The sequence below is a fragment of the Lacerta agilis genome, chromosome 5, assembly GCF_009819535.1.
Source record: "Lacerta agilis isolate rLacAgi1 chromosome 5, rLacAgi1.pri, whole genome shotgun sequence".
NCBI lineage: Eukaryota > Metazoa > Chordata > Lepidosauria > Squamata > Lacertidae > Lacerta > Lacerta agilis.
In genome coordinates, this window is record NC_046316.1 from 42,595,944 (window position 1) to 42,619,739 (window position 23,796).

The 23,796-nt window shown below is 39.8% G+C and overlaps 1 protein-coding gene across 1 annotated transcript in view; it reads right to left on the minus strand.

Annotated features, from left to right (window-relative positions):
• The window catches only part of HTRA1 (HtrA serine peptidase 1), a 43,163-nt gene that overhangs the window by 14,001 nt on the left and 5,366 nt on the right, over nucleotides 1-23,796 (minus strand). The window contains exons 2-3 of the mRNA XM_033149487.1: nucleotides 6,460-6,559; nucleotides 5,922-6,126 (exon numbers count right to left, since the gene is read on the minus strand). Of these exons, the coding sequence (XP_033005378.1) occupies nucleotides 5,922-6,126; nucleotides 6,460-6,559 (305 nt within the window). The remainder of the gene's footprint in view (nucleotides 1-5,921; nucleotides 6,127-6,459; nucleotides 6,560-23,796) is intronic.

Here is a 23,796-nt window from a genome sequence, read left to right on the forward strand (position 1 = left end):
GACAAGCGTTGGACTCATGCACTCCCACATCTCCTTTGATGAAACTACAAGGAAGTGAACCGAAATGTTCACTTCTGTTTTGAACCCTAAACGGTGGTTAATGTTAACTATGGTTATTGAAACAAGCCAGCTTCATAAATACAAAATTAATTTGTTTCAGTAAACCACAGTTAAGGTTAAGCACAGTTTGTTCAGACATAAATGGTGCTTAGTGAAAAATGGGACCATTGCTTCTGATCTTGCAACTGTGCTGAAGAGGGAAGTATATGAGTCCTGATGCTCACATAGGTTCATTCCCATACTTATGAACTAGAATTTATCACTAAATCTGAATGCACTGGTTGTCCCAGTATTAATCTAGTTAGCTGCATTTTCAAAGTGGGTGAGATTATTAATCTACAACAGATAAGAGGAACTTGTGACTCTAGATCAGGCATGGCCAAACTTGGCTCTCCAAATGTTTTGGGACTACAATTCCCATCATCCCTGACCACTGGTCCTGTTAGCTAGGGATGGTGCTGTTGGTCTTTGACTCTCATCAGTTGGCAAGTCCAATAGACAAATATGATGGGAGTTGTAGTTCAGCAATATCTGGAATACCACTGGTCTAACAGAGACTTCATAAGCACTGGAAATGAACATGATTGTTTGCTCAGTTGGATTTCTTCTTCAAATCTGAGAAATCAAACATAAGCAGTGTCCACCAGTATCCTCTCTACGACCCTTGAGAGTTATTTTAGAGCTCTGCACATTTCTGGCAACTTCTAAATAGGAAAGAGGTGCATTTCCTGCATCCATCCCAATTACCAGGACTGTGTTATCCAGATAACTAATTGGTAAGATGTTCAGGAACTTGTTTTGGAGCTAAGAGAGGCAACATTTCTAAGTCCAAGTTGCTGTGTTTTGTATAGTCAAGCTGCCCAAGTGATTAATAAAATGTCTAGGGAGAACCACTCACTGTTCAGGAAAGGGGAAGAGTGATCTATGAGGACTTATTGGCTTCTAAGGTGAACACTCCAACTCTATGCTTTCTTCTATAGAAACTTCTATGTGGGAGGTCTGTTCAGTTCCATTTGTTTTGGCTTTCAACCAGTCATCATGTAATCACAATATGTGACCTGCATTAATGATAGGGGTTGTTGTTGTTTTTGGTCCAGTTTATTTTTGCTAAAGGAACAGAAAAACTTTATTAACCCTTTGGTTATAGTTCCATTAAGTCCTATTTGCACTGCTTTTTAGAATATGTGTTTGGTTTGTGTGTGTGTGTGTGTGTGCGAGAGAGAGAGAGAGAGAGAGAGAGAGAGAGAGAGAGAGACAGAGACAGAGACAGAGACAGAGACAGAGACAGACAGAGAGACTGACTTATTTGGTCAAAGTGAATCAAAAACTGACCTGAAGCTAGATGGACCAGTTGACTAACTCACTACAAGACAACTAATGGTTTCACTTTCACAGCTCCCTTCCTTTCCTTGGGCTTCCCTTGTGTTAGTTTTCCAGAAATAAAATATTATTTCCTTCCCTAGAGAAAAAAGTTAATAAAGAACCTTCACTCTTCAAGATGTCTTCAAATTATCCCATATTACTATGTATCTCCATTTGGTCAGCACAACCTTATGGAAACTGCAGGGGGACATCCCAACAGATCTGTTTCTCATTTGAGCTAAATTCTTTTCCGTGGAAAAATGGGTTAGTGAGTGCAAACCAGTTCATTCTACTGGTGCCTGTAACTCAATACTTTATTTAATTTCTTTTCCTGTTTAGAAAAGCAGCCTGTCCTAAGGCAGAAGTCCATCACTTAAAGGAAAATTGCATGCTTGGGAATGAAAGAACACAGGAGTTTTAGAAATGTCAGTGGTGTGGAATCTTTAGAGTAAGTCGCCTTGTGCTTTTTTTTTTTTTAAACCGCAGACTTTCCATATCCCATGACAGAATTTAGTACTCATATTTGCATTATCTGGCCAAAGGAGGAAATATTCCCTTCTGCTTCAGAAATACAGTTAAAAGAATCATATAGTCAACAATCATTTTTAAATGCATTAAATACTACTATCAAATTAAATGATAAATAAGCCCATGTGCTATACAAATTAAGCATTTATTTATTTATTTATTTATTTATTTATTTATTTAATGAATAAGAAGAAGAAGAAGAAGAGTTTGGATTTGATACCTGCTTTTCACTACCTGTAGGAGTCTCAAAGTGGCTAACATTCTCCTTTCCCTTTCTCCGGCACAACAAACACTCTGTGAGGTAATTGGGGCTGAGAGACTTCAGAGAAGTGTGACTAGCCCAAGGTCACCCAGCAGCTGCATGTGGGGGAGTGGAGACGCGAACCCGGTTCCCCAGATTATGAGTCTACCACTCTTAACCACTACACCACAATGGAAGTGTAAGTGGCAAAATAGCAGGGAAGTGATTGCAGGTAAAGTTTTTAACCTCACTATTTAGTTGCCTAATGCTTATAATTAGAAGAGCACTTGTCTAATACTCCCAGTCAGAATCTTTGTTAAACATATTCCTCTTAGTAGGAATAAACTAATTGAACTAATTAACTGAATAATGCTGCATATAGTGAAGAAAATGAATTTCAATAGGCTGCATGTAACACACAGAAGTTGAAATGTGCTCAAAAAGCCATATAAAATTACTTGTTTTGAAACTACATAGATTTTAGTTATGTGTGATGTGACTACATACAACTTCCTAGCATGCAGTCCTAAGGTGTCCTGGGGCCACAGGATTTTGTGAATCTGCTTCTCTGTGGAAGGAGCATCCTTGTTGCAGTTGCAGAAACCTCCACAGCTATCCCTCCTCCTCTGGTGCTTTGGAGGATGTGTTTTGGCACAGATTGCAGGGGTCAACAAACTTTTTCAGCAGGGGGCCGGTCCACTGTCCCTCAGACCTTGTGGGGGGGCTGGACAATATTTTTTTGGGGGGAAATATGAACGAATTCCTATGCCCCACAAATAACCCAGAGATGCATTTTAAATAAAATGACACATTCTGCTCATGTAAAAACACGCTGATTCCCGGACCATCCACGGGCCGGATTGAGAAGGTGATTGGGTCAGATCTGGCCCCTGTGCCTTAGTTTGCCTACCCATGGATTAGGGGGTTGGGGAGTACATAGTCCCCAAGGCCAACATGCTTACTTTGCTTTCCATTGGGACCAAAGCTTTTTTAAAAATAAGAATAAAAAAGCATGGAAAGTTGATAGAAATACTGCTCTGCTGTGCCAGTGCTAAATCTTTTATTTGTTTGTTTGTTTGTTTATTGGATTAATATGCCGCCCTATACCCAGAGGTCTCAGGGCGGTTCACAGAATAAATCTAGCAGGGCTTTGGCTTTGGAAGATCCTCTGCTTCAGATTTTCCTTCCTCTGCCCCCTTTGGATCGCCCTGCCTCTTTGCATTAGCTAAAATACTGTAACTGAACAGCATTTCACAGGAGCATTTCATCCTTTCCAGAAACAATACATAAAATAATCCAGGAAACAATGCTTAAAAGGAAATTGCTGAACTCAGCTACTGTGTATGTCCATCTGCTTACTTCCTCTGATAATCCTTGCCAAAACTCCAACTTGCAACAGTGCCCACCGCTGTAAACTAAGGAAGCTCCACCCACTGTATAGATACAACATGTTCTTAACTCCTCCTGCCCAAACCTCTGGGAAAGTGTAAACTAAAAAAATATTTCTTCCAATCTTTCTGCTAACTCTCAGTTGCACTGAATCAGCATTCCGGATCCCTAAAAAGTCGTGGGAGGATAATCCCCATTACCTATGCTGATCACAGCTATCTGAAATGAGCTAATATTTTAAAATATGTGTACAGCTTTTTATCGTAGATATATGCCCCGACACTGCCTGTTCTACAGGCATGAAAATCCTTAATAATACATAAAAAGAGCAAAGCTGGCATCCCGAACACTCTGTGCATCACTTCAAAGCTATCCTTCCCCCCATGAGGTTCTCTTTGCATATTTAAGTAAAATGTTTATACAGCACAGCAAAAGGGGGGGGGGCATCCAGGCAGTAGGATGGAGCCACGTGCTAATGACTGAGCAGTTTAGTAACTTCTGGATCAATAGCCCCAATAGGGTTTGAAATACTGAATAAAGTAGTGTGTGTGTGTGTGTGTGTTTTAATTTTCCCAGAGCACTTAGCAATGGAAAACAAAACAGCATTTGTCCCTTTAAATATGCCAAATTGTATAACCCAACCCACCCACCCACACACACACAAACACACACCTGCAGTGCATTAATGGGAGGTTTTGAAATTGCACGAATACAGTGGCAAAGCAAGCTCACCACATGAAAACCAGAGTGCACTCTAGGGCATAAACAAACATTATTCTTGCTACGTTTTCGGACAGAAATCAAAAACATGCCAGGAGATGTTTTCCAAAGAACTTGAGTTATGTCTTAATTGTGCTTTCCCCTTCCAAGGCCGCAGTACTGAATTAGGGCACATCTGCACAGTAACAGCCTGTGCTCCCAGACGGACTCTGTAGCGCACATGAATGGGAGGAAGCATCGTCCTGGAAAAGGCAAGTACCTTTTGCCCCAAGGTGACCCCATGTTAAGAAGGCAGCCATGCAGAATTAACAGCCTGTTTTGACGCCGCAAAAATAATTTGCCAGCCATACTGACAGTGCGCTAGAAGCCCTTCTTTGTATGTGGGCTTGAAGAGTGCGTGGTAGGAGTATATTCAGATCCAAACACAAGAAAGGTCCAGCCGTGGCATTAGGCCAAACCACTGCATGTCGTTGGACTGCATCACTCATCGTCTCATCAGCCCTAGATAGCATCTCTGCATTCTTTATTCAGAGCACTGCATGTCAAAGAGTAGCAGACTTTGGAAGTAGATATTGAAAATACATGAGCCCTATTCTGGTGGGCTGCACATGTGTACGCAGGAGTGGGGATGAGCTCACTAACCTTTGCCCCTTTGTCTGCTCTCTGCAACTTGGAGGGTAGAGTGAGGACTCCATACATTATTTAGAACACAATTCAGCAGGGTTCTAAATCACAGAGGAATTCTTCAGAAGTAGAAAAGGCTCCCTGCTTCAGACTTTGCCCCCCTAACCTGTGGTGGGCAGCAGGCATGGTGACATGGGGGCAGAGCTTAGCATGCTCATTCCTATTCTGCTCATGTGCAGCCTTTGCACAAAAGCTGCAGGTCCAAGCACGGCTGTAGAAACATGTGTCTGTATGTCAACGTTGTGCATGGCAATACTGAATAAGTGTCAACTGTGTGTATTTTTATCACAGCCAATCATTGCCTCTCTTTCTAGATGGGTAATAACGGGTAATGGTGCAGTAATCTCCTAGCACACTTGCAAAGCTAATCAGGGTGCAGAATGGTTTCAAATTAGTTGGGGACTGCTTGCTGAGATTCATGCATTGCAGGGGGTTGGACTAGATGACCCTTAGGGTCCTTTCCAACTTTACAATTCTATGATTCAAATAACTGGTTCTGGCATTTATATCAGTTCCTCATATTATGGCTAAGTTGCTCTTATATGCTTGCAGAATCATATGAAATGGGGATTTTTTAAAAAAATGCAGCACTTTCTTTTTTTAGTCTTGCTGAACAACTCTGCCAGTTTGCAGCCCTAAAAAGTTTTAGACCTTTTGATGACCGATACTTCATCACTCTCACAGGAGGTGAATTTTAAAATGACTACAAATCAAAACGTATTGAATCCGCTGCTATACTGATATCCTAAGTGTCTTGATATGGTTGAAAGTTTTATTTAAACTTGATTCAACTACAGTATACATTTGGCATGTAAACATATTCAAACTTCTTTCCAAGTCCATTGTTTGCTATAAATCTAGTTTTTTCATGTAAGAATATATAAATATCAATCAAATAGCAGATGCATAAGTAATCCCTTGCTCATAATTGACTTACCGTAGTGTCTATTTTTATCAGTGCAATATCTGCTTTCTCGTCAATATCTTTAATTTTAGCTTCACGTGTTTCACCATTCTTCAGTTCCACTTTTACTCTGTTCTTGTTGGTAACCACGTGAGCATTTGTAACTATCAGTCCATCTTCAGAAACAATAAACCCTGAGCCACTGGCAACAGGAACTTCCCTCTTTGAAAAAGGCAATCTAAAAGACATAGAATTTCAAGATCAAGAAGCAAAGCAGTTTCTGAAGATAGCAAAGACAATCTGCTTCTATGACCATTACACACTATTATGATATATTTGGTTTTATGATACCTTAGAATATGAGACATAAAGGACTTTCACAACACACATATTAATGCATAACTTTTTTTTTTAAAAAAAAGCTGGTCACTGAGAAAATAATAGTATGCTATTCATACATTACACATGTTATATTCATAAACAACATTAAAATATATCAGTGTTTGTCACAACAGCACACAAAACCCATAAAGTCACCAGTTAAATAATAAAACTTGGATTTCTTGTTTACTTGCGAAACAATTCAATGTGAACCACAGCCGGTGCTATCTTCTCTACCACATCTGCAATAAAGTTGTATTTGTGCCGCAAGCTATTCGGATCTTCCTGGCCTAAGGAATGAAAAATAAAACACTTGTCATAATTCATCAATGTCAACAATAAAGAGTTGCAAAATACTCATATTAAAAACAGAGTTGATATCTATGAAAAACATTTGTGTTTGGTTTTTTTAAAAAAAGCAGTGTAAGAGCTCACAACAAGACTGTTGTTGAGATTATTTTTAATTAATAAAATTGTGAGGGTGGGGGAAAACTTGCTCCAATAAAAGCACTGGGTCTCATTATATTACAAAGAAGACTACTCAGTTTTAGCATCCCCATATTTATCAAATGAGTCAGCACATCTCTGGGGCTGCCACAAGGCAGGGCATTTTCACATAATACTATAAATATCCTTACCTACATAGCAGAGCTGTGCACAACTGTGCCACTTATCTCACCTCTATTATGTGCTCTTCTCACAAATGCCAGGTAAGAACTATATATCATCTAATATAGTAGCATCACAGTTTCAGCAGAGGCTCCTTTCAGTTACTCTTAACAAAATATATATTTAACACACTGGTAAAGTTATGTATAATTAGCTGCATGAGTTAACAAATGTTGGTTTGGCTTACTAGCCAGTCACTATTTGTGACAACAACGAGCCCTTCCGTAGGTCACTCTGGCATGCACAGAGGGCTTGAAAGAGATTAAGCACCCTCTCTCCTTTGTCCAGAGTATGAAGAAAGTAAGAAACAGTGGCACTCCCACCTGCTGCTGTTTCCTACCTGCTTGCAGACTGCAGCACAAATGAGACCTCTGGGTAGAAATCTGCATTGTGCCAGGTGTCCTGCTAGGAACAGGGTTGGGTACACTCACTTCTAGGGAGTGGTTATTATGGGAATGGCCCATAATAGCATTCTATGTTCACTTCAGTAAAACAACATTTACAGGACCACACATTAGCCAGACCTCCCAGGGGCCCTAACAATTGCATTTTATAACTCAAGCTCAATTCAATTAACTTTCCTGCCTCCCATCAGCTGCTACTGATGGCCCAGATCCTTCTGGCCACCACTATTCATGATTCTGCTCTATTTTACTTATAACTGACAGATGTGTCTCATTTCTAGGCATACTTCCACAATAGCCTGCCAAAATATTTAACAATAGACTTTCCCTGGACCTAAATTATTGATCCCAAAACCAACGACAGTAATTTTTCTAGCTGGGGCATGAGCTATAACAAAGTCATAATCCCATAAACTGCAAATTCTCCCCCCCCCCCCAAATGAAACACTTTAAGGAAAGACTACACAGGTATAAGGTGTCAGTGCTAGTTTCAGGCTTCAATTCATCAAAGTACTGTTGTGAGTTGTGGGGTGAGTTAGGCTGTATGAATCCCTTCTAATTTTTGGATCTAGCAAGGGTTAAAATCTAATGGTATATTCCATTGTTGAATTAGCCAGGCAAGGGCCAGGTATGGGTAGTCTGACAAAGCTGCTCTGTGCTAGAGGGGAAATGGGTGGGCCCCCTCCCCTTCCCCTCTCCCCCCTCCCCTGAGTACTGAGAAAGTCAATAGCCAAAGCAAAAATAAAAAATAAAAATTCCTTCCAGTAGCACCTTAGAGACCAACTAAGTTTGTTCTTGGTATGAGCTTTCGTGTGCATGTACACTTCTTCAGATACACACTGTAACTACCTGTAACTAATAGCCAAAGCAGTGTGTGTGTGTGTGTGTGTGTGTGTGTGTGTGTGTGTGTGTGTGTGTAGCTAGAAGCAGACAGAAGCCAGAGAGTGAGTGCCATGCTCGATTTCTGCTTGAATCTAAGGCTGTAACTATGGGAGAAGCAAGACCTTCTGGGGTTGTTAAAGCTGTGAACATTAACCATTGTAGGTTCAGGTTGTATTTAGCGGTATGTATAAATAAAACAGATATCATAAAGACACCATGGTCTCCACTGTCCCTCATTCCAAAGAAACTGAACCCTGAGTAAGTGCCTGGAACCACTGGAATCCTGTACTGCTTGGAGATTGGGGTGGCTTGCAACATTGATGCTGTCCACCCTGCACCAGAACAATTAAGCCACCACACCCTAAAGTAAATACAATTGCTTTGACAATTGTTTATAGAACTCTCATCTTGTATGTTGTTTTAAAGTTACATTTACTGCAAAAAAGGAGAGACAGAAACACTATTTATAATCAAATTGTGCTTCTTTCTGTCTTTCCTTTTTGCAGCAAACAAAACTTTAGAACAACATACAAGATGAGAGTTCTGTAAACAATTATCCCTATTTTAGTCTGTCTAATTTTTATCTATTTGCAACATCAATGTATGGCTCTTCAGAGTAATCATTCTCCTTGGATCTCCCAGCATTTACTTAACTCTCTGAAGTGTCATATAAGTTTAAATCACTGGGCAGTCATTACACTAAACAGTTCAACAGTTCAATTCATCCACACATTGTATACGGGGCAAAGTAAATTTAAAGATGACAACTGACCCAGTTGTCTTTTAATTTTGTTAATTAGATATATAGGCATGATATTGCTATGAAGACAGCAGCCCCTGGCCAGCTTTCCCAAACAGTAGGAGGTTCAAAGGGTAGCTTCTTTACAGAGTGTATCCCATATGGTGAAACTTATGGTGCCTTTGCAATACCTACAAAATATAAACACAGAGCATACTGGAATTTAGGGTGTGCCTATAACTGTGGATCTTGCAGAGATCCCCAAAGAACAAAGTTTGCAGCCACATCAGTGTAACATTTCAGCAGTCAACTTTCTGTCTGTTTTTCTCCAAGTCCAAATTCATATTTGAAACAGTAAAATAAATAAATAAATAAATAAATAAATAAATAAATAAATAAATAAATGTTCTTTTCTATCATTCAGGCAGAATATTGAACCTGGAACATACATTGTAGATAGATGGTCTATTAAAAGAACACCTCCAAACCATCATATCAGACAGAAAGTAAGCTGAAAGGAGCATCAGAATTTGGTCAAATCTGTTCAGGAAACTTGAAGGCTGTTTGAAACCATTGTAACAAAAACTCAGCTTTAACAGAAGGGCCAGACATGTTCATGAGGATACCAGCACGGTTAACAATCAGATTCAAGAAAGCTGCAAAAAGTATGAAGGCATTATTCAAGACTCAGAGAGTTGTTGAGTGAGAAGCGACCACAGGGGTCGCCTAGTCCAATCCCTGCAATGTGGGTATCCTTTGCCCAACGTGGGGCTCAAACGCATAATAACAACAACAAAAAACAACAACAATAATAAATTTTATTTATACCCCACCATTCCCAGTTTAAAAACCGGGCTCAATGCGGCTAACAGCAAATATAAAACATTGATTAAAATGTGACTTTAAAACAGCATAGAATACAACATAAAATGCAGCGTCAATATCATTAAAATTCAAAAAATCAGGGGTCATTTTGTGGAAGGAAAAAAAAAAAACCCAGTCAGTAGACATCTAACTGGCCAAGCTGGTCCTACTAGGGCCAGCAATCAGACCAGGGAAGAATTTAAATGTGGGGTCCCAGAAAAGGTTTCTTTATAGAAGAGGAAAGGGAAACGGGAACAGAGGATCAGGCTACCGGTAATTCAAATTGAAGGCCAGGCGGAATAGCTCTGTCTTACAGGCCCTGTGGAAGGAGATCAAGTCATGCACGGCCCTAATCTCGTGGGACAGAGCATTCCACCAGGTCGGAGCCATCACTGAAAAAGCCCTGTCGGAGAATAGTCTGGCTTCCTTAGGGCCCGGGACCTTTAAGCTATTATTATTCGTGGACCTTAGGGTCCTCTGCGGGACATACCAGGAGAGGCAGTCCCGTAAGTACGAGAGTCCATGGCCCTGAGATTAAGTCTCTCATGCTCTAAGTGTTACTATCAAATTAGAGGTGGGGGAAAGAGAGACAGGAAAGGATCATACACTCTGATAAAACAAATGTAAGTCAACAACAACAAAAATCTCAAAATGAATTTGAGGTGCATATGACTAAAGCAACAAAAAATTATTTCAGAAGCAAAACAAAAAACCCACACAAGTTGGACTAATTGATAACAAATATGTACAGGGATTACTGGAGATTGAAGAGATGTGTAAAATAAACCACAAAGATGCAAACCATTTAGCTTCATCTGTAGACTAATGGGTCTGAATTGATGGTGACTGTCCAGGAAAGAGCTCTTGGTCATGTTGAACAGCTTAATAGCTTGTCAATTCTGAGTATGCATTGACAGTGAAAAAGGCAAGTTCCATGTTAGGGATTATTAGGAAAGAGGTGAAAATAAGACAGCTAATATACCAAATAATGCCACATTAGAATACTCTGTACTGTTCTACTGAACTCACCTCAAAGTGCATACCATAAAGCTGGAGAAGAGGGCAACCAGTAAGATCAGGATTTGGAGTATCTTTCCTCAGAGGAAAGGCTAATTCAACAGGTAATAAAAGATTTATAAAATTACCAGTATATCTGCCTGTGGATAAAGTGGTTGGAAAAGGGGTTTTTGCCCTCCATCTGTCTTAATACTACATCTCAGGGTTATCTAGTGAAACCAATTAACAGTATATTCAATAAAGGTTAAAAAAAGACATCTTCAAACAACACATGCTTAAGTTATGGAATTCTCTTCCAGAAGATAAAAATGGTAAGATGTTGGCTTAGAAAACTTTGGGAGTTGTCTAAGAGACAAATTTGCAGACAGGCCTATCAACAGCTACGATCATGAATATTAAATACAGTGGTACCCCGGGTTAAGAACTTAATTCGTTCCGGAGGTCTGTTCTTAACCTGAAACTGTTCTTAACCTGAGGTACCACTTTAGCTAATGGGGCCTCCCGCTGCCACCGTGCAATTTCTGTTCTCATCCTGAAGCAAAGTTCTTAACCCGAGGTACTATTTCTGAGTTAGCGGATGTACCTTTGGTTAGATCCAGAAGGGCTTTTCTTGTGTATCTTACGTTGTTCTTGCGCAAACCATTTGAGTTGTATAACACAATTTTGCAACAGATGTTGTGGGGGGAGAGAAACTGATCTAATGGAAAACATCTTGCCTTCTACATACACAGATTGCTAGGACTTTCATAATGGAACTCTGTGAGCAGTTAAGAAACACATTCTCAAGCTCCTCACTGAAAACAAATGAAAGAACCTCACAATTTTTCAAGCTATTTTCTCAGGGGACAGTGCTTTCCTCAGTGTGTCTCTCAGCATGGGAAAAGATGTTTCTGTTGCATACCATTCTCCCAGTCGCCACCCTTGCTCTTTGTCAGTCTGGAATCATGGCAGGAAGACGAGAGAAATAAAAAGTAGCAAAAGCACAGGAGCACAGTTTACCAGTTGTCCATAGCAATTCATCTTTTTTAAAAAAAATCTTTCTATGCCTTTTTATTTCAGAAAATATTGTGTCACAGATAGCTTTGATAAAAGTTGTTCCAACAACAAAAATTAATTACCGGTAAGTTGTTCCAACAACAATAATTAATACATACTTTAAGGTTTTCAGTGGTATAATAAAGGTTATACTTCTGGAAGACACAAAATCAGGAATAGAGGTAACTGATTTTTACCTGTAGTAGTAGAGACTGACCATCTGCCACCTCTATGATGTGTTTTACATAGCATTTACCTTTTGTTCGAAAATCACCCACAAAACATGTAAGGAGTGTGTGGGCAGAAGAGTTAAAAGGAATTCTGTTTTCCTAACCACTTTACCAGATAGGCACTTTAAAAACAAGCAAAACCTAAGCTATTTTAAAGAATACAAATTTTAATGCCCTGCTGTAAAAATTATCTACGGTATATACTGAGCTTTGGAACGTTTGTGGTTAGACCTGCAATATCTTGCTACACAACTTCTGATCTAGCTAGGACATGAGGGGCAGAAAAAGGACTTTGAGGTTACCTCTCTCAATCCAGAACAGGTAAAGCAATTCATCTTTTATAAAGTTTTTCTTTCCTTTTCTTTTTAGTCCACAGCATTTCTGTCCATCTGTTTTAGTGTTCCCAGACTAAAATTAAGCAGGACTCACCAAGCCTCAGCACTGATCTCATTGGATGTATTGTGAACAGTGAAATTGGGTCATCTTAGCTTGCCCTAGTTTAATTTGCAAGATCCTGCCAATGCACACCTTCAGTCTCTGTTACACATACATGCACACATTTCAGGTGAATCTTATAGCTCTTTAGTGATGAAGAGATTTACCATGGCATTAGCTTCCATGGACATTATGCTAATATTTTAGGCAACACAAGACACTTTGCTAGAGTTGTTGTGGCTCATTAAGAAGGCTATCCTTCAGAAACATCTCAAAATGTGGCATTGCTGGGATGCACATAATAATAATAATTAACACTGATGCAATATAACTCTTACAACAAAGTTGTAAGACTGGCCATTATTATCTCATATGTAAAATGGGAGAGGAGCCTAGGCTGACAAGAGAGTGGCTTGTCTAGTATGTTAATGACAAAGGCCACATTTGAACGAGAACCTACTGACTGATAGATCAGCTGCTTGGCCACTACCACAGCTCTCCATCCTACACATAAGTTGAAAGTGGGTTGGAACTATTTAAATAGGCCCTGCATGTGCACCAACAGGCCTTGAATAAGAGAATTGCAATGCCAAAAACACTCAACACACCCAACCATCAAAAGTACTCACTACTGCATTATTCAAAGGTAAATATTAAGACCATAGACTTTATGTTCAGGTTTTGGTTTCCATCAACAGCAAGTTCCTTGTTCATCACAAATTTAAAAATGTAGAAAATAGATACATTTCTTTGCATGTGTTACAGATGGTGAGAACATCTAGGCTTCCCTCTTACTCCAGAGTACTTTCCCAGACACAAGCAGACTAAATTTGTTGTGAAGTCATTGGGACAAATTACGTCTTTAAGGCTTAATTTAGTTCCCATTGAAACCAGTGAGTACTTAGCCATTTTGTCTGGTTTGTGGCAGGGACCCATATAGGCATTCCCTAGTGCAGGGGTCAGCAACCTTTTTCAGCCGTGGGCCGGTCCACCGTCCCTCAGAGCATGTGCTGGGCCGGACTATATATTGGGGGGCGGAAATGAACGAATTCCTATGCCTCATAAATAACTCAGAGATGCATTTTAAATAAAAGCACACATTCTACTCATGTAAAAACACCAGGCAGGCCCCACAAATAGCCCAGAGATGCATTTTAAATAAAAGGACACATTCTACTCATGTAAAAACACGCTGATTCCTGGACCATCTGCGGGCCGGATTTAAGAAGGCGATTGGGCTGCATCCGGCCCCCGGGCCTTAGTTTGGAGACCCCTGCCCTAGTGCCTGCAGGGTCCCCTCCCACTGCTGAAAATAGAAAGGAGGCATGAAAAACCATTCAGCTGTAGCTAATAGAATAAGTTGTGGTGTGTGCTAAGTTGTGGCATGTCTGTGGCATCCACAGCAGTTTGTTCAGTTTGCAAATGTGCCCGCAGGCCCAGAAAAGTTGGCAGCCCTGGTTTATGGTGATGTTCATAGAGGGTCAATAGATATGACATGGATTTAAACAGAAAGTCCACAGCCCCATGGAAGAGAGCTAGTTAAATTTTACTTAAGATTTTGGTCTCCATAGACCTTAAAGAAAAGGTTTAAAAGACTAGAAAGAACAGCATTATATGATCAGCGCCAGTTTGTTCATGAAGTCAGAACATACCTCGTTTTCTGCACAGAAACCAAAGTTATGTATGACTTCAGTGTGAAAGCAATGCCAGGGATTCCCCCCCCCCCAATGGAAAGGAAAAGCTAACATTGGCACTCCTTTTCTCTTTTAGTCCTTATTTTTTAACATATTACTCTTCATAATGGTTACATTTCAGATGCAAGGTCACAATTTGGGTAAGGTATGTGAAAGAAAGAAGTAATTATAGTGTTTGGGAAAACAGGAGCAATTATTTAAATGCAACATAGGATGTTTCGCCAGGATTAGACAGAACTATAGGGAAAGCTGATTGGACATAATCATCCATGTTTCAAATAAAGTATGTACAGAAGCTGTTGAACAGTGTTACCAATCCATAAAAATTAGTGTTACCAATCCATAAAATTTTATTTAAGCAATAAATCTATGGAAGTAATAGTTTGAATTCTCTGTGCGTAATAAAAGGAATGTTCTCTGTAATAGATCTTGCAGAAGACAAGTCTTCACCCCAACTTTTTCCAAAGTAGTGCTTTTAGATATCGGTGTGCATCAATCAATCCCCTTCCAATCAGCATTCGAATTGTTTGTGCTGTGCCAAAAGCCAATGAACCCCCTTCATCTCTCTCAGGATCTTTTTGCCTCCCTTAGAAGCCTGTGTGTTAGTTAAAACATGTTAAAAGGTCCATGGAATCTTGATCCATTTCTCCAAAGACTGAGAGCAGCAGCACTGTTAGTCAAGCTGTTTAATTTGGAGTTTTTAAAGTTATACTTGGAGAGCCTCAAACAGCTTACTTTTCCATGTGTAGAGAAGCTTGCTACAACACAAGTACCACTGCTCTTCAGGGAGCAGTGGTAAAACAGTGCTTTAAACTGAAATGGGCTGGAGAAACAAATAGGTCCTCGTTTTATTCTTATTCAGATTTCTTTACTGGTTGCTTTGCTACTTATTATTGTGCAAATTATAGTTGGTATTGTGAATTCTCCTGTGGTTATGCTGTTATTCACACTGCATAGCCTTGATGGTGATGGTGATTCTAGTGATGTACTGCTTTGTTTACACTATACAGCAGGGATGCTAAGGTGTTGGGCTATGGCTCCAGGTGTTGCTGCACTACATCACTGACCATGGCAATGCTAGCTGGGTCTGATGGGAGATGCAATTCAATATCTGGAGGATCAGATTGTCCATCCCTCTTGCAGAGCTTTGATGGATGTCCCTTTATGTTCTTATATGGTCAATTCACATTTTTTTCTGTTTTCTTTTGTATATCAATAAACCATTTAATAATTTTAGTTACAATCCCAAATCTGCAGTGCTTCTCCCCGGCTCTGCTTTATCTACCAGGACATGTGAATTGAAACCAGATTGACAGGTACATTGTCATTAATAGAAAACCTTATGTAACATTGTAAAACGCAAGAGGATGCACTCTTCATTATTTGTAAAAAAAAGAAAAGGAGGAGGCGTTTGGATTTGATGTCCCACTTTATCACTACCCGAAGGAGTCTCAAAGCGGCTAACATTCTCCTTTCCCTTCCTCGCCCACAACAAACACTCTGTGAGGTGAGTGGGACTGAGAGACTTCAAAGAAGTGTGACTAGCCCAAGTTCACGCAGCAGCTGCATGTGGAGGAGCGGAGACGCGAATCCGGTTCACCAGATTACGAGTCTACCACTCTTAACCACTACACCACACTGGCTCTAAAGCCAGTAACCTGAATAACCACTACAGAAAACAGTATTTGTGTCTGATTCCATGAACACAGCCTTTATTTCTAATGTCTTGCTTAACATCTGTTATAGGAAAACAAAAGCTCTGGATCACTAATGAATGGGCACTTCTTTGACCTCTACATAGGATAAATTCATTCAATGTGAGTGGTTTGTTTGTTTGTTTGTTTGTTTGTAGCATTTTTGCTCTACATCTCAGCTAAAAAAGACCCCCTGAGGAGTTTGCAGATCAATAATAATAAAAAAAAAACAAGATAGACCCTGCTTTTAAATACATGGCACAAAACAAAATAGGGATGGGGTGGAAGGAGGAAAATATGACAGCATAAAGCTATTTTAAGTGTGGCTAAAGTTTATTTTCAGTGTTGCCTGCCCATCTGGTGTGTCTCAGCAGAAAAACTCATTGCACTTCAAATGTGAAAATGTACATACTTTTTTCCTACACTACAATTCCATGTTGGAAATTGTAATGGATGAAACAGCTCTGAGTTAAGATTTGAACCTGGGATTCACAGTTCTTAGTCCAGTTCCTGACTAGGCTAGTCCCTTTTAATTATTTTTTTAAAATAAAAAATAAAGAATGCAGTCATGTTTGTTCCTTCATGCAAGAATAGCTTGGCTCTAAACAGGAAGTCTTTTCCCTGCTAAATTGTAAACCACAGTCAGTGGTGTATGAATCAGCCGAACATCTTTACAACTATAGTGGTAGCAGCTGCTACAAAACATCGGCAAGAAAAGCAGGAAAATAGAACATTTCTTGGTAAAGAAAAGTGAGTGTACTGCTTAAAGTAGGTGTTGACAATTCATGAGTTAACGGTTCTATTCTCAGCTGCAATAGTCATGGTGAATAGTATTTAACCACAATTTCTCAACCCTACTTTTGAAATGGTTATAATATTCCATCAAAGATGGATAGCATGAATTTTAATTGAAACTTGGCAAGCTGCAAAAGAAGCTACCCTTAAAATGACCAAATATTACCAGTGGGCTTCCTAACATTATTTATTGCATTTTGCATTCGCTCCATCAAAGCTGTCTGGAAGTTACATCAGTGGAAATATTTGAGAAGCATTTATTGATCTTCAAAATCAATGAGGAAGAAAGCTTTCTGACGAGACAGGAAGGGAAATAAACCAAGGAGAACAGTGCCAAATGACTAAAATAACCCAGGGCTGACAGATAGTAGCTGATGAAAAATGGGGATCTGGGCATTTCTATAGCAAATGAACTCCAGCATTTCTATAGCAAATGAACTCCAGTTCTGCTCAGGAGCCTCAGATGCAATATATGGAACAATGCTGGAAATGATTTCTAAGAAGGCAAAATGTGCAGTGGGGTTAATGAAACAGACATGACTAGGACACATCACAGACCCTGTCTCAAATAGAGTAACTAAGGTGAAAAGTGAGGAAACTTGAAAAATAATATAAGCTCCTGCAGACATAATTCGGTCAATCTTTAATGGTGTTTAAGGGATCATACACCAACCACAGGATTCCCCTTTATACCACTAATTCTACCCACTGGCATTAAGCATCCTTAAGAGTTATTTGTCGCCACTAATGTTAGCCACAGTTAACACTCACTAGGTTTTTTCTCTTAAGCAGGATTCTGAACTTGCGTCAAACCTCAGTTAAAAGAAAGCTTAATTAAGAGCAAATCCTGATTGGCATTAGCCTTTGTTAATGTGGCAACTTAACCCTTAAACTGCGTAACACCATCTTACTTAAGATGGTGGAGTAATGAAGTGCACGGTTCTGCATCCTGTTCCACACCCTCACCAGTCAGGCTGTGGACCATCAGCACTGGCCCAACCTATTTCAAAGCCTGTAGTAAGGACTCCCTTGGGTTGCTTGCATGAACAACTCACATTAGCCAAGATTAAATATGTCTTAAAATATAAATTACGTTTTGTTAATAAAACTGAACTATCAGGATTTTAAGAGGATGCTAGTTCAGTTCAGATTTAACACCAAACTGTAGCTCAGCAGGACATGAACCAGCCTCACCCTCACATAGATACTCTTCTCCTTGTACACTGTGAATCCAACTCTCTCCTGTATGTTGCCAAACCACGGTTTGCTTGGTTCACATGTAATGGCAAACTATGGTTTGTAAACAAGTAGTAAGTAAAGTAATCACAGCATGTGAGCTGAGGGGATGTGGGAGTTTGAGGCACATTCATATAGGACTAAACTATGGTCTGGTGTTTGGTCTGAACCAAGCCAATGTGACTCTTTATCCATGACCTACTTTCTATCTACATTTACCTGCTTTGATTTGAAAGGTAAATTCTTACTCATTTTGCCAATTAAATTAAGAACATAATAGATAAAACATGGGGTTTTCATAATGACTTCTACTCTGATGGCTACGATACAATGTTGAAGGGAAATAAAATGGTCAAAGGAAAATAGGACTCAATGTGATAACAAAAATGTGCACCCCCATTTGGGCTTTATGTAAATTTTTGACATTTATCTTTTTGGAAAACAGGATGCAGCTATTCCATTTAGTAGGATGTTCTAGTGAAAGAGAATGTTTGATGAGTGTTAATATTCAGTACACCAGAGATCATTGCTGTAGGCACAAAGAGGCAGCTGTCTTCATGAAATGTCTCAATAAATAAATACAAAATAGCCTACAAGACCAAAACAAAAAACCTAAAATACTAACAGACAGATGGAAAAGACAGCTCCTACACAGCGCTGAAGCTTTGTAAATCTTAGTCAAATTTCAAAACAAACTAAAATGAGTGCCTAGGAGTTTAATCATCAAATGTTTGTTTCACAACTAGCTACAATTTTATCTGGATACATGTTTGAAATCCAAGATCCCGTTTACAACATCTTATTCCTGGAATTCAGCAAGCACATTGAAAGTCTACTTCCAGCCATGTGTTTCTCCTAAATCTGGGATAACAAGCTTTTGGTAATAATTCAGCAATGTTTGTGTAACAGAAAGGATAATCAAGTTTTCACTCAAAACAATGTTTTAAAAGTCTGCACCAAAATTACTTGTCCACTGACTCCCAAGGCTTGCTCTAAATTTAGAAATCAATATGAATGCATCTTCATCTGATTTGTGCACGGGTAGAGAGTAGCAAGGCCTTTAGCTTACTTGCTTCACTTTTTTCAATGGGATGCTGCACACACATGAGCAAGTTAGCATGTGCTGAAAGAGTTCATCAGTGTTTTGCTTTGTTTTTTTGTTTTTGCTTTGCTTTGGCATGCCAGAACTTGGGGGGGGGGGAGATGAAAAAAGTGTTAAAAGACACTTTTATAAAGAAACCAGAAGCCTTTTTACTGGGTATAGTGGGGGAAGAAATCCCCAAAAAGGACATTACATTCTTTCTGTATGCCACAACTGCTGCGAGGCTACTACTAGCTAAGAACTGGAAGAGCCAAGATTTACCAACTATAGATGAATGGCAAATGAAGATGTTGGACTTCATGGAACTTGCCGAACTGACAGGGAGACTCCGCGATCAGGGAGAAGTGAAAGTGGAAGAAGATTGGAAGAAACTTAAATTATATTTGGGGAAAAATAATGTAACATTTATTAAAGCCTAGGGAATTAATTATAGGTTTTCAGAATTTACCCAGGAATTAGGTTAATTTTAAGCTGTTTTTGAAAGAAATATTGGTTAAGATGGTAATTTGATAGAAACTGCCAAAGAAGATTAGGGAACTGAAATTCAGAAGGGGGGGTTGGGGGGGAAGTCGCTTACTGATGTAAAGAAAAGGTTATGTTATTGTAAGAAGAATCTCTTTTTATATACTCTTTTTTCATGTCTTTTTATGTCTTATTTTTCTTTCTTTCAAAATGAATAAAAATGATAAAAAGAGGGGGGAGTTCATCCTAAGGGGCACATTGAGAGACAGAGAACTTCATACTACAATTAATCATCTAGACCAAGAATGGCGAACTACAGTGGTCTCAGAAGTTCACTCTATTCCCCAGGCAGTAGTCCAAGAACTGGGAAAGTCAATCTGATAATAAAATTGGCACTATCTAGCAGCAAGCACTCTGCAGCTATAGTGCACGTACACACAAGGCCAAAGTACACAAGATACTTTACTTTGTGGCTTCCGGTTCCACTCTTCCTTAATGGACGCAGCCCCCATGACAGCAGGAGATCATTGGCAAAGGGAAAACAAGGATGATTTAGGGTAACAATCATCCTTGCACATTCCCTCCAGGGACGGGGAGAATGGCCTCACTCACAGTTTGTCTCAGTACCTGGCTTTTGCTCCGACATGGAATGCGGGGGGCGGGGGGGCAGGGGGGCACTGAATGTGAAAGCACTTCACTTGTCAAAAACCCTCCAATGCTACCATTAAGAAGCAGAGATTCTCCTGTTAATTAGAGCTTAATTGGACTAAAGTACAGGCATGTGCTAGAAGAGATGAGATCACAAACTGCAGAACAAACCAACCGCAAGGACTTCAAGTTTTGAACTTGAGGTAAGACTTCATCAGGTTTAAAAGATGGTGGGGGGAGGGGAGCCTACGGTTTCTTTATTTAACATTTTCATCTCTACATTTATGATTCAGCAACTCTTCTCTGAATGTTGGTTCAAATTATATTTGTACAAGCGAGGATGGAAGAAATTGGATTATAAATACAGAATATAACATCAAAAGAAACTGTTTGTAAAAAAAAAAAGGAGCTCTATTTTGCAAAAGGTTTAGGTGGAATAAGAGCTGATTCTTCCCCACACACACACCTAAAAAGCCCCTATCAGAATGAAGTGCCCAATCTGGAATAGGTGACAATAAGGCTTTAACCCTTTGTCCCCCACTATGGTCCTAATGGGGCCGGCCCATTGGCTTCCTGGTAGCAATTTGCTTCAAATCTCCTGTTTTAATGGGAGCTTATTTCCTATGTCAATGGAAGGCAGAAGGGACATGACCCAGATTTGGATGATTGCAAATGGTTAAAACCTCCCTACTCCCCACCCTTTCCATGCTAGGGCCTCAATTCAGAAGAGTGAGTTCCATGGTAGCAATGTTGTTGTTGTCTGAGCAGAGGAACGTGCATTCAAGAGCAATTATAAAATAAATGGCATGTGTAGTTAGAGCCTTAGGCATAATATGTTACATATAAATATGTTTATGTGTAGTTACAAATCCAAGAAAGGGAGATGTGACATTAAAATGGGGAATCTTTGTATCTTACAACTTGCAAACATTTTTGATGGAGCAATTGTGCATAAAAAAAATTGTTGACCAATGTTGACCAACCATTGCAGGATGCTGAACCTCTCCTAAAGCAGGTCCACACATACAACCTGTTTCTACAGGCAGGTTACTATGGCTAGATTGGGGCACCTATTGTACATAAAGAGCAATTATGTTTTACTTAAGCACTCTATTTGCAAATAGTTATTTTATCTTTTACATTAGTAAAACTTCATTATAGCAAACATTTCCCCAGCATGGCAGGTTCAGGGTTGCAGCTTGTATAGTCCGTGGAGTTTGCCTCTCGACCAAGATACGCTCTGAAGCTTCATTAGCTTTTTCTGAACTCGCTTGAGCAAAAGTCAATAGAGTGAGCACTGGTTCTATCATATAAAATTTTGCTTGTATTAGATCCAACATATCTAGCATACCTCCTCCCTCATTTGCAATCTCCAGGAAAATGCTGTCTTGATTATTCCATCAGCAGACCAAGTTCATACAACGGGGGTATGTCTATAGCAATTCTTAGCATTCTTCCACTGGAGCCTTGCCATATCTTAAGCTGCATTCAGAAAAAGACGACCTATTTTCAGGCAAGTGTTTTGCAGCTACAACAAACCTGAATATGGAGTTTTAATATTATTATTTTTAGGATTCTTGTGTCTTATTAACATTTGTTTTTTCAAGTATCCGTAGTACTGTATTTTCAGACGGGCTGATTATTAAGCATGGGCAAGCAAGACCAGCCGCACAAAGAACACAACATGCCCCCCCCCCAAAAAAACCACACCTTTGAGGAACACATTTCTCCCCACAAAACAGGCGGCTGGGCCATTGGGCTTGAGCTTCATCAGTCAGCAGAACAAATAGGAGGGTGATGGTGGACCTTCTCCAGCTTGGAGGGTGAGGTTACATGCCAGTGGGTCAGACAAGAGGCAAAGGAGGGTGGGGCAATGGATCTGCCAGCAATGCCAAAGCGCTGGGTTTCTAAGCACTCACAATCCTCCATCAAGGCAAGCGAGAGCCATTGTCACAGTGCAAGGATACATTCCAGACAGGCAAAAGCACTTGAGGAACAATAGCAGAGCACACTACACTCATATCCCTGCCTATGAAGCAGTGATTTGGTGGGGGCAAAGGAGCACTTCAACCTCTTGGTCCAATTAAGCGCTTGCAAAAATGAGGGAACGGAGCGAGAAAAGAACTGTGCACTGCAACTCATTGCTAAGCTTTTGAAAGAGGAGCAAACAATGTTAATCCTGGGAATTACATCGAAATGTTTAATTAATTTTAATTTTAATTAAGAACCTCATTTTGTAAAAAGGGAAACAGTGTACTCCCTGAGAAACTGATATGAAATAAAATACCCAGAATTATACAATGGCTTGTTTATTGAGGCTATTCAGGCATCCTTTATATGTTGCTATAAAAAAGAACAAACCCAGTACCCAAAAGTTGCTTTTGCTGCATCAGGGATGAGACCTGCTTTTCCAGTCCCTCTCTTTTGTTCCTACCGGTACTGACATCCCGACAAAGCCCCAGTCTGAGGAAATGCAGGCATACACTGCGTCTCCAAAAAAACTCCTAAGTAGCTCATATTCATAGCACACACATTACAGTCAAGAGGGGGAAAGTAGTGGGGGGGGGGGGACAAAGAGATGTCTGAAAACCAGACGAGTAGCCTAGGAACTGGGTAATCAGGTCAAAAACTAGACAGGTGGCAACATTTAAATACTGCTCTGTCCAACTTTGTCAATTAAATGATGTCAAGAGGTGCTGAGAGGAGGGGAAAATCAGCCAGTGTCTGAAGACTTCTGAAAATGTCTAAAATTTGCACTATTAGCAGAAGTCAACAGAATAAGTTTTTGGGCTCAGATCCCAAGTTGCTCCTCCGTTCACCAGAGGGCTTTTCTTTTCTTTTTTGCCAACCCCCACTCCTGTGTCCCCCAACCCACAGGAGCAGATTTTCAGGAGATTACAGAGGAAATGGAAGAAGAAAAACTTCTCTGAGCCTCTACTGTTCAGAAAAGGCCAAGCTAAATGATCAAAGGGACAGATAAACCCATGTGTATAGTTTGATGTGCATGACAGATGGAAATCCTTTCATCTGTAAGGGGATGGATCCTTAGAGGGACAGAATTATCTAAGTTTGTATCTTTGTTAAAATCTGTTCATATGTTCTCAGAAGGACAAGTTGAAGCTTCCACAAGGGAGTCCTGTTTAGCAGACATTTGAATCATTATCCTTTTTATAAATCCTTGTAGGGTTCTGGAGAGTTTGTGAAGTAGGCTTCAGAGCATCTATTTAAGTTTCTGGTTCATGTACTTTTTTATAAGACTACTGAGGAATTCAAGGTTACAGTAGTGGTTTTTCCACTGGCTACTATGGTTGTTGCTGTTTTATTAGATTCTTGTGTTTGCTAATGTATTGATTGTACACTGCTTTGTCTATTGTTGTTGAAAGCAATATATGTTTTTCAAGTACTGATGTGTGAGTCATAGGCACACACTTAACAAGCATGGGTTTGTACTGAATGGAAGTAATGAAGTTTTTTTTCCATTTTGATTTTACATCTTCTACTCATAGCCTTCTGGGATAGAAAAGCAAGTTTTAAGGGCAATCCTAACTCCCAGCCTGGAAGTTGTGGGGTTGAATGGAGTGAAACAACCCCCTCTGTAACTGAGGACCTGCTACTTGCCCT